At 39.7% G+C, this 12467-nt stretch overlaps 1 protein-coding gene across 1 annotated transcript; it reads left to right on the top strand.

Annotated features, from left to right (window-relative positions):
• The first annotated feature begins 6314 nt into the window (after positions 1-6314).
• Positions 6315-7144, top strand: LOC122653595. The gene has a single exon (XM_043847488.1). It carries the CDS (start codon positions 6448-6450, stop codon positions 7099-7101), a length of 654 nt encoding a protein of 217 aa, XP_043703423.1. The 5' UTR covers positions 6315-6447; the 3' UTR covers positions 7102-7144.
• The last annotated feature ends 5323 nt before the right edge of the window (positions 7145-12467 follow it).

Here is a 12467-nt window from a genome sequence, read left to right as displayed (position 1 = left end):
ATGGTTAAATTCCTACAGAAACATTCATCAAGAATGACACACCAAAGAAAGTAAAGCAAAGAAAGCTTCCTTGATTGGCAAATACTGTAGAATCCACATAGGACAACACACCAAGAACTTCCGTGTACAGATTACAACATTGAGGCTATTTATATCTATCTAATTAATATTATTGGGTTTTACAAAAGGTTACTACTGGATAAGAACAGTGGAAAGGCAACAAGGATGAGAGCTACATATCTAAAAGCGTTATTGAGACAGGAAGTGGGTTACTTTGATTTGCAAGTCTCAAGTATCACTTAAGTGATTACAAGTATCTCAAACGAATCAGGTACAAATTCTCACATGTGTTACCGTATGTCGTATTATGGAGAGATGCATACTTATCACCAATGACCCTTTGACCTGAGAGATCCTTATCATTGCGATGTTACATTGCGGGTTTTGATACACCAATGGTTGATGTCACATGAATTGAATTAGTGATTGCACATCGTGAACAAAAGAGATGCTCAACATGTAATCAACTACCCTTGATTGGGGAATATCAAGTAGAGAGAATACCTGTGATTAATCAGATTGAAATCTGGATCCAGTGGTATTTTTGTAAATGATTTACAAAATTTATTTTCTATTTATTAAACATATTAGTATATTATTTCAAATAATTCTTAATCACATTTTTTGGTTGTCCGATTATGATCACATGATCTCTGATTAAAGACATGTACAATGGATTAGGGTTTTGTAGTATTTAATTACATGTCCTATAGTCCATCATGAAATATTATTTAGTGGAGGGTCTTATATATAAATTAAATAGTTTAATTATGTATGACATTTAATTGAAAAATAAAAAAATAGATTGATGATATTTTATTCATGATTATTAATTTTATTTGATAAATATAATTGACCATAATTAAAATATCACAAAAACCCTTTTAGATTCTACCTCTTCCCTCTTTAGAAGCAAGTTGGAGTGCAAGTCAAACTTAGCTTCACCAAGAGTTACCTATTCACTTTATGAAAGTGAATAAAGGAATTCAACACAACCCTAAGAAGTTGTGATTATATGTAGTAGTACCAAAGGGAGGGGGAGAGCAGTATTGGCTGCTGAATTTTCTACTCCCCCTCCCTGTCTAAATTTTATCTCTTTCCACTCTATCCCTCTCGTCGAGTTTGATTGTGGTGTGGTGCTTTGAGGTTTTGAATCTCAAGTTATTGGTGATAGTTCGAGTTGATTGCTTGCTTTGATTTGGAGATTTAAGAGTTGCTTTTCTTCAAATCTCTTCGGTGCTCAAGGGTGGAAGAACTATTATCTGGAGGAGGAACTACACTTGCGGTTCTTAAGTAACTTAATTTCTCGAATTAATTTTTGTTACGAAAAAGGATCTCAAATTTGAATGCAAAGTTGAAACACCCAATTCAAATTCTACTGCGTATTCAGGTAACCAGATTGATGGTTAAATTCCATCAGAAACACTCATCAACAATGACACACCAAAGAAGGTGAAGCAAAGAAAACTTCCTTGATTGGCTAATAATGTAGAATCCACATAGGACAACACACACACACACCAAGAACTTGCGTATACAGATTACAACATTGAGGCTATTTATAGCTATCTAATTAATATAATTGGGTTTTACAAAAAGTTACTACTGGATAAGGACAGTGGAAAGACAACAAGGATGAGAGCCACATATCTAAAAGCCTTATTGAGACAGGAAGTGGGTTACTTTGATTTGCAAGTCTCAAGTACCGCTCAAGTGATTACCAGTGTCTCAAAAGAAAGTCTTCTAATCTAACGGATTAAAATCTTTTGTAGTGCGGGTATCTTGTGGTGCATTACAGTGCAACCTTGAGAGCTCGACACGTGGAAGAAGCTTCATCCAAAGATGCGAGCTTGATGTAAGGCATTTTTTTTGCTTTCTTCTCGAGCTCAGTAACGTTGGATATCGCAACTTCCACGTGTCGAGCTCTCAAGCTCGTACTGTAGTGCACCGCAAGATTAGGACAGCGCAGAGGAATACGTAATCTAACTTGCGTATCCCTCTCTCTGTTCCCATATTAATATATTATGAGCCCGCTTGATAACCTTACAAGAAATAGTTTATGGTGTTTTTCCGTTCTGAGAAACGGAAAAACACCTAAAAAGCGCTTAATAACGAAATGTTTTTTGTGACTGTTTTTGGAAACATAAATCAAAATTTATGCTCCCTGGAAGACTTTTGACAGAACATGTTGGACATGTTCTGTCGTTTCTTGGCTGAAAATTGGAAAAGTGTGCCCGATAAAAACTCCTATATTCATTCACTATGCTCTTTTGTAAAACTGGAAAAGTGTGCCAAACATATCCTTTTGTTAATTTAAAAAAAAAGGGTTTTACTTGTTTCCAAGAACAGGTTTACCAAACTTGCTTCTTTCACACTTTCTGGGATCTCATTGCCGATGATGTCTACAAATTTGTCAATGGTTTTTTCACCACTGAAGCCCTCCCTGAAGGCTGTAATCACACCCTTTTATGTATGATTCCTAAATCTGACAGTGCCCAGACTGCACCTGACTTTAGACTCATCAGCCTGTGCAATGTCTGCTACAAAATCATTGCAAAAATATTGGCAAATAGACTCAAGCATTACCTTCCCAGCGTCATCTCCCAACCAGGCGGCCTTCATCCAAGGGCGACAAATCACTGACAACATAATGATTGCTCATGAGATCTTTTACTTCCTTAAAAGGAAAAGATCCGGTCGCTCTAGCTTTGTTGCCATGAAATTAGACATGTCCAAGGCCTATGACAGAGTGGAATGGGTCATGATAACAAACATTCTCAGGTTTCTTGGTTTCCCGGATAAATGGACAAATCTGATCAAATCTCTCATCAGCACAACCTCTTTCTCCTTTAAAATAAATGGCAGTCCTTTTGGCTACTTTAAACCTTCCAGGGGCCTCAGACAAGGATGTCCTCTCAGCCCTTACCTTTTCCTCCTTACGCTGGAAATCCTCTCTTGTCTGCTAGGAGCTGTCAGGGACACAGGAACTTTTCAAAGGATCAAAATTGCAAGAAATGCCCCTGAAATCACACATCTCCTTTTTGCTGACGACACTTTCATTTTCTGCAGGAATACTGAAGAGAATATACTTACTATTATGGCTACACTTGAACTCTTCTCAGACCTGACTGGCCAGGAAATAAATTTCTCTAAAAGTGAGCTTTTCTTTAGTAAAAATACTAGTTTTGAAGAAAAGAGAAGAACTTGCAACCTGATGGGTATGAAGGAGATGAAACCTGATTCCCTCTACTTGGGAACTAAACTCTTCCACCACAAGTCCAAGGTGAAGGAGTTAGAACCCCTGCTCCAACGCATCAAATCCAAATTAAACCTTTGGAAGGCAAATTGCCTTTCTTTTGCTGGAAGGAGTGTATTAATACAATCAGTCTTGGCCTCTATACCTTCTTACTTAATGACATGTTTCATGGTCCCACAAAAAAATATGCTCCTCCCTAGACTCAATCTATCTAAATTTCTGGAACAACAACCCACCAAATAAACACAAAACCAACCTAATTGGTTGGGATAAAATCTGCACCCCCAAAACTAAGGGAGGGTTGGGACTTCGAAAATCCCACATCCATAATAAAGCCCTCATAACTAAATTAGGCTGGAGACTAATAAATGAAAATACATCCCTTTGGGCTAGAGTAATCAAAGCAAAATACTTCTCCCACACGTTCATTTTTAACCCAAATGTGGCAAAGAAGAAAGGAACATGGACATGGAATAGCATTGCTTCTGTGCTACCTGACCTCAAAAAAATCGTGTGGAGAAGAATTGGGAATGGTATGAGTACAAATTGTTGGTATGACCCATGGGTACCAACTATACCGGGCCACTGTATACCTCCAAATTTTCAAAACCGAACCTACAGCCTGGTAAGTGATCTCACCATCAACCAAAACTGGAATTATGAAATCCTCTCACATGTTCTGCCCGACTGTCTGAATCATGAAATATCTAAATTATGTTTTTCTGATTCTATGGATTGCTGGAGATGGTCTCTAACAAAAGATGGAAGTTTCTCCACTCGGCTTGCTGCAAACCTTTTAAATCCACTTTTTCAAACTAGGCCCCTTGTATCCAAGTGGTGGCTTTTTTTTCTGGAAACTAAATATCCATCCGAAATTTAAAATGTTTTTTTGGCGTGTATTGAATGCAAGTATACCTGTCAAGGACACTCTCTCAAAGTGGACATCGATTGAGCCTACATGTGTTTTTTGTGGTGCTCATGATGAATCCCACTGACACCTCTTTCTATCTTGTGAATGGACTAAGCGTATCTGGGCCTGCAGACCCCTCGGACTCAGAACTGAGCACCTAAGAAGCTCTATTCTGGCAGACCTTTGTGCTACCCTCTTCCAATCCAAGACCATGGACAAACCAACAACTATTTGGTTTTTTTTTCCAGTTTTCATTATTACTTGTTATTTCATTTGGACTGTAAGGAACAAAGTAATCCACAAGCCGGAATCAGCCGACCCTACCCCTGTACTCAAACTTGTTACCAAATGGATTAAAGATCTTAATTTAAGACCACCACTGGTGCACAGCCAAATGTTTGAAAACATTGAGCTTACACACACTGATCTAGTTGCATCTACTAACACTAACCATGATATGAATTTACCTGTTTTATGTGTTGCAGGTCTTTCTGAACCAAGTGTAGGCCTAATAGGATGGCCTTACTGCATTTTGCTAGACGGCTAGAGTGTTTTAACATCTGCAGGATTTACTACTTCAACCGATGATATGAATCCAATTAAAAGAAATTTGGATCACTAACAAGAACCCTCATAACCTTTTGGATGCCAAGCAGAATATCACCATTCCTTGGCAAATCGTTCCTAGCTTCTTTGATCTAGCTGAACAAACCTCAAATTTTACAAATGTACAGTTTAAATATAAAAATAATATATGGACTAGTAGACTACGCTCCCTAGCTACCTTCTCTATCACCAATAGGAATGTTATCCCCCCCCCCTTCTCTATGATGTAAATATGTTTTGCTCACTCTAATTTTAATACAATAGTTTTCCCATAAAAAAAAAGAACAGGTTTAACCAAGCGGGTCAAAAACGGTTTCTCAACACAGAAAATGAAAAAATTGTTTTGTTGTTTCTCGGCATATAACCAGAACAGAAACACCCGTAAGGTTATCAAGCGGGCAATATATTTCTATAGTCCGTCAAAAACATGATTCAAAGAGGATGCGTAGTCCCAGCACATTCCAGACTGTCGGATGAGAATCTCTGCTTAAACTACTGTAAAAATTCATCGAAAAAAGTCTAAACAGAATCTAGTTGGTGAGCACATCTCAATTGAAGGGCCGAGAGCAGCACACCACGCAAGGGGCAGCATCCCGCACGAGCTTCGTCCCCGAAGCCACATGCCCCCACGCTTTCACACCCACTCAACACGTTTAAAACACAACCTTTTCCGCATTGTGAAACCAGCACAACCAGTCGCAGGTTTCCACGTACATCAATTATTGTAGGAAATCTTTTACCTTTTTAACTTTTAGAAGAAAAAAATAGTGAGACAAAGACATAGAGTCAAGCCATGGTTTGAGTATCGGCTGGATCCACCGACTCGTATCGGTATCAATGGAGATGGATCAGTATAAATAAGAGCAAAAATATAAAAAAGAAAATCTTAGTTTTTAAAGAAATCAGAGGTAAATCTGATCAATACAGACTGATCTGGAATAATATCAGAGACTGATTCCAATACCGATTACTAAAATCTTGAGTCAAGCACAAACATGCACTCATGTTCCAGATCCAGGGTGTTAAAACCCAAAACTTAGCAATTCAATGGAATCTTTCGTTGAATAATTCAATTCGAATCGACTAAAATTTTGATTGATTTTGGCCGATACTGATTTAAATTTACCGATTCACAAATCCGATTTTTTTCAGAACGGTAACCGGTTTTCATCGGTTACTACTACAACGCCCATGCCAACGTGACAAATCCACGTTCTCAGCAAAAAATAAAATGATAAAACCACGTCAGAGAAGATGTGGGGTCCCCACGCACTATCCTTATTCCTTCCTCATGCACATTATTAGAGGAGAGCCGGAGGAGAGAAAGGAATCCCCCTCCCTAGCTCGTTCCTCCCTGCTCCCGTCGCGTCTCCTTAGGAATATTAGATTCAATCCCGCTTTGTTTCAAACTCTGAATTTCTCTTCCTCTCTTGAATCGCTTCTAAAACCACTTGCTTATCGATCTCTTCTACGGAAGAAGATGGATTTTGTGGGTCTACGTTGTGGTAATAGCGTTGGAAAACCATTCCTCTCTTCTCTCAACATTAATACCGATCAGCTGCAGCAACGACAATCACTGCGGAACTGTTCGTGCCGTCCGCAACTCCCTCAAGCGATGCTGAAGTCTAATTCTCAGCAGATCAACACCACCGAAAACGCCTGGAAACTTCCCTCTATGCCTCCTGTAGTCTATGAGAATCTTAGCTTCTGCAATGAAAAGAGTAGTGATACCGGAAAGGGAGAAATCACTACCGAAACACTGGATGTGTGGATGAGAGAATCGGTAAGTGAGATTGTAAAGAAAATAGGAGAAGCTCCGTTCTTGGTTCATGTGTTTTCTTCAAAGATGAATGGGAAGATTAAGGTGACACGGTTGAACAAGGAGAAGGCATCGGCTGAGGAATGGCCATTTATCCAGAAGAGATGGGAAGAAAGGGAGGAGAGAGGGGAATGCTCAACTCCTGATGGAATCATCCTTGTTGAAGAACTCAAAGATGAGAATGAAGAAGACAATGGAGGAAGAAGAGGAGATGATGATGATGAATCAAGCACAAGAGCTTGGGGAGTAGTGATTCAAGGAAGGGGATTGAATTGTAACCCAGTTTGTTATATACTTAAGACTTGCCGTGTGGGTTCACCATCGATTGGTTTTTGTACACATTTCTGTTTGGTGAAGGCTCAGTTCTATGGTGAGACTGCCATGCAACAGATGAAGAACTCTTGGTTATTACACCCGCAGCCCATGGAGCAGCATAGTTATTTTTTCTGATCTTGAACCAACATTATTGAATGAATTTAATATTCTGTACAAATCAAATATTGGGGTTTTTTTTTTTTTTTTTTTTCATTTTATTATTGATATAAATGAAAAGATTTCTGAGGAATAGATTTCTCAAGTGAGAAGAGATCGCAATTTCCCATGATTTTAAAAATCAAATCGAATAGTAGATTTGGCCGATTTGAACCAGAATCGATGGTTGGTTGATTCCGATTCTAGTGAATAGTGTACAGGTGGATCGGGCAAGCAACTGATCATCCGGATCGGCCGTTTTACCCGATTCCATTGCAATTCCTTCAGTCCTTCTGTCGATTATTCAAATTAACCATGCTTTCCTACGATGGCCGGACCTTCCTCTACTCTCAGTCTCACACTAGTGTCAGATCTCTATGTCCTCGCTTGCTCCAGCTCCGCATCCACCCATCCATCTCTCTCTCTCTCTCTCTCTCTCTCTCTCTCTGTGTGTCAACACTCACAAGACGATGAAGGTGTAGTTGACTGCCAAAGCACCGCTTGCATGTGTTAACTTGATACAAGTAAATATACTAGTGTTTAATATTCTTGTGGTCAAAAAAAGAAGGTGATATCGCATGCTAGCTGTGAGAGAATATGATGTTGATACACCCCCTCAAGGAGTCAAGGAGGAGATTTGAGGCAATGAATCTTCAACTTGTTCTTGAGAAAGGAAAACCAAGATGTCGACAGACACTTCGTAAAAATGTCAGCTAGCTGGTCCTTGGTGGAAATGAACTAGACATTCAACTCTTTCTTAGGCACTTTATCCCGAACAAAGTGGAAATCAATTTCCATATGTTTGGTGCAGGCGTGAAATATGGGATTGACTGAGAGATATGTGGACCTAATGTTGTCACACCATAGGATTAGAGTAGGGGTAACACCGATGCCACCTTCAATGAAGAGAGGGCACAACCATGTAAGTTCAGCACAGACATCTGCAAGGGCCTTGTACTTGGTCTCGGTAGAAGAACTTGCCACAGTCCATTGATTCTTGGAAGCCCAAGAAATTAGATTGGGTCCATAAAATGGGCATAGCCACCCATTGACTTTCGGTCATCACTGCTCCGAGCCTAGTCTGCATCACTGAAGGCTTGGAGACTGATATTTGCATATCTTTGAATGAGTAAACCATGGGTCCGGGTGCCTTGTAGATAACGCAAGATGCGAATTTACAACTAACAAGTGAACGCCTATGGGTCGAACATAAACTGGCGGGCATGACTGGCAGAGTAAACAACGTCAGGGTGTGTCAGAGTGACATACTACGGGGCACCAACAATTGATCTGTACTGGGAAGGGTCAGTTATGGGTTCACCCCCTGAAGTAGACAATTTGGTAGTGGTAGCCATTGGTGTTAACACCGGTTTGCAATCCATCGTACCTACCTGTTGAAGGAGATCAGAGATGTACCAATACTAAGATAACAAGATTCCAATGGGACTTCAATCCCAAGGAAAAAGCTGAGAGGCCTAAGCCCTGATTGTAAACGATGTAGTCAACCGATGAAGGAGAGAGGTGATATGTGTCACGCCCCCATCCCAAAAAGGGATAAAATACAATAAAAAGGGGTATAATTAGGATGACACGTGTCACCCCACACCGCCAAGATCTCGATACAGTGGCTCGAATCACAGTCAACTCAATACAACTCACATGTATGCTAGAGTGCAGGAAGAAATACATTTACAATAAAAGTAAATGTATATACAAAAGTGCGACAACGTTTACAATAATAAAAGTGTTCAAAAGTCTAAGTGATAGACAATTAATATATTACATCTTTTCTCAAGAGATTAACTAAAACTAAGAACAACAGTAATATTAAAGAGTTTATACCATACATATGAGGAAAACTTAAAAGAAACAAAAAAAAATGTCTCGATCCAAGTGCCCCATTGGCACAGTCATCAACATCTAATCAACATCACAGATAGAAGTCATCGACAGCACGTCAGCAACATCGAGCAAAATATATCCAAAAGAAAGAGCCACCGAGATTTCTACCAAAACATCACCTGCAACGCATCTAAAAAGGTTGCGCAAAGAGGGGTAAGCTCCACTGAGCCCAGTGAGGGGATGGGGAACATACAAGTAATAACACATAGTCCATGATGCATGAATTAATTAATAATATTAGCCACCTAGCAAACATGTCTAACTCACTAGGTACTTGTTACTGCAACAACTCGGGTAACATCGTGGATCACTTATCTTATCACTGAAATGTGACCTCAATTGTCACAATGGGGCTCGCGCCGGTAGAAGCCACTCGCCACCCAGAGGCAAACCCCGATAACCAATGGTCATCCCTGACCTGACCTCGTCTCACTCGTCAGGCACATAGGGAGCCTTGGTTACCCAATACCTAAACCCCTGTTGGTAAGGGTCGTAGCAAGGGGATCATAACCCTAACCGAATACTATATGAACTATCGTGTCGAGAGGTATTCCGGGTGCATCAACCTCCCATACCATCTAGTACCCGGGTACCAGCACGACACGGAGCATGACAAATCATACAATAGCACAAACCGTATGATACAAAATGATACTATCATATCGAGAGGTATTTCGGGTGCATCAACGTCCCATACCATCTATCACCCGGATATCAGCACGACACGGCGCATGATAGACGAATTGTAAATATGATGAAGACATTAACAAGCCACATTCATAATGCATACATTCACAATTTCCACAAACATGGCATACAAGCATAACATAATGCAAAATACTCCCAAATTAAATCAAATCCACACCCACTCACCTATTAATTTGCGACTCGTTTACTAGGGTTCATTGTCTATCAATGAATGATAAGCCTCACCGTAAGAGTAATATTACCTGAAGAAGTGTGACAAAGTAACTTAGGTAAGGTAGGAGGGTCTCCAAAGGTTAAGCTTTAAGGAAGGATAATAGAGTCCAAGTGGACTCTTGAGTGGAGGCACAATGTCTGGGTCCAACCGGGGCAGAATGCTCTAAAAACTAGGACTGGACTCTTGGGTGGATTCTGGTCTGAGTCCAGTCCTGGGTCCAGCGCGAATCAGCAAGCATGCGGACTTATGGGGCGGACTCTGGGCTGGGTCCACTCCTGGGTCCACCTCTGCTAAATTCGAATTTCCTAAGGTTTGAGCTTCCTAACTTGATTTCACTTGGGTATTAAGTCACAAGGACTTGGGGAAGAGGTCTTTGGGTCTACTTGGGTCACCATAACCTACTTCTATCAAGGAATTGATGGATGTATGGAATAAACCACCATAATGACCAAAATCTTAGGTTTTCCATTTGAAACCCTAGATTCAAGTGAGGGGTTAAATAGAAAGTCAATAATGGTCTTAGAGATGACCATCAAGCTCCCCATAGAGGTGATTTAACTCCATTTCCATAGATTCCAAAGGAACTATCAAAGATTAATATTGGGTAATAGTTACTATAAATTCTATATTTGAAAAACAGTTAAATTTCAAGTTTTTAGTGAGACTTTGCTTAGTTAGATTTCATTAAGGAACTCAAGAATAGGGAGGACTGATTTCAAGCTTGATCCTAAGGCAATTGGGTAAGAGAATAGGGTTGACAAATCAGCAATAGTCTTAATAGAAAAATGGAAGAGAGAGTGGAGTCCCTACCTTCAAAATAAAAAATGGGATCTCAAGTTCTTCCTCCACTTCTTCTTCTTCTTTTTCTTTTTCTTCTTCTCTTTTTCCTTTCAATTTTGCAGAACTAATTCAATCGTTGAGTTTTTAGATTAGTTAGGAAACCATTGCTAAGCCTCACTAAATGACACCTCCACCTTGCATGGGCTAGGTGGCTTTGTTCCACCAACCATTACTTCCATTCTTAGCCACCTCCTACTTCGTTATTTATCCAACAAGCCACCACATGCTTTCTAGCCACCTCCTACTTCACTATTTATTTAAGTAATACAACATAACCCATGTGCTATTTAAAGCATATATAAACATATATATAGATATAAACATAAACACCATATTATTATATTGTACATAACTTGTATTAAAATAATATTATATTGCATCTTAATTTATAGAGTAACATTATTATAATATAATCCATTTAAATACATATAATAATGTATTACACAAAATTCTTAAAATTTCGTATCCAACCCGCATCAGATACAAGGTCGGATCCAAGCCTGGATGTGAATCCATGCGTGAACCCGAGCCTGGATGTTTGGTCCTTAAGTCTCAAAATCCATTTTTAGGTTAAGTTGGGTCTATAGGGCCCACTTTTAATGCCCAACACAAAATATAAAAGAGGGTGGGGCCCACCATGTCCAGGGGCACCACGATGAAATCTAAGACACGGGACAAGTGGGTCCCACAACACTTTACCCAAAATAAACCTTACAGCAAGGGTGGACTCACCCCTGTGAATCCAGCTCAGGGTCCAGTCCTACAAAAATAGGGTAAACCCAAGGCATTAGACCTTGGGCTTGGCCCACCTTTCGAGGGTTACTAAGGAAGCACGTACACATGATATTTAAGGATTAAATGCTCACCTTCACGCGGTCACATCGCCCATTAGATCGAAAGTCTACCCTTTTATTTCAGTTATCACCCTGACTGCTATGGCTTAAGGTCACAGGTGTTAACCGTTGGCAGCGTCGCAACATCTACCAATGAAAGTTCAACGTGGCCCGAAGAATTAGGGTGTAGTTTAGGTGCGGGTATAACATTCTCCCAACCTTACAAGAAATTTTGTCCCCGAAATTTGGCGTACCTTATAACTCGAAAAGAGAGGGGTACTTCATCCGCAAATGTACATGACGAGTCATAAAAGGTGGGGGACAAAAAGGAGAACAAGTCGGCTCCACAACATGGGCCAAAACATAGGTGTTGGTCTAATCAGATTCTTGGTTGAATCTTCTTGGGAGATGATCCGATTGAAGATCCGACGGATTTTTTTTTTCTTTTGCTAAAACCCCAAAATCTCATCCTAATCAGACCTACATTGGGTTGTGGGATTTGGGTCCTAAGTATAGCTCCAAAACTCTAACACATAATAGGTTTTCAAAGTAAGGAAAAATCAGAGCTTTAGCTTTAAAACAGAATGGGTTCCAATGTAGCAAAGTTAGAAATTAACTTTAAAACAGAGTAGTTTTTAATGTAGTAAAAATAAAAAATCAGCTTTAAAACGTTATACGTTTCAATGCAGTAAAATTAGAAATTAGCTTTAAAATAGTGTAGTCAAGCTAAACCATCAATCTAAGTCAAATTTGGGAAACCCCTAACCGTACAAGGATTCTCATTCTCTACCCGAATTAGACATGGTCATGTGTTTTCTTTTCAATTTCTTTCATCAATTATAGCCATT

Source organism: Telopea speciosissima, chromosome 3 (assembly GCF_018873765.1).
Source record: "Telopea speciosissima isolate NSW1024214 ecotype Mountain lineage chromosome 3, Tspe_v1, whole genome shotgun sequence".
Lineage (NCBI taxonomy): Eukaryota > Viridiplantae > Streptophyta > Magnoliopsida > Proteales > Proteaceae > Telopea > Telopea speciosissima.
This window is presented reverse-complemented; position numbering and strand designations above follow the sequence as displayed.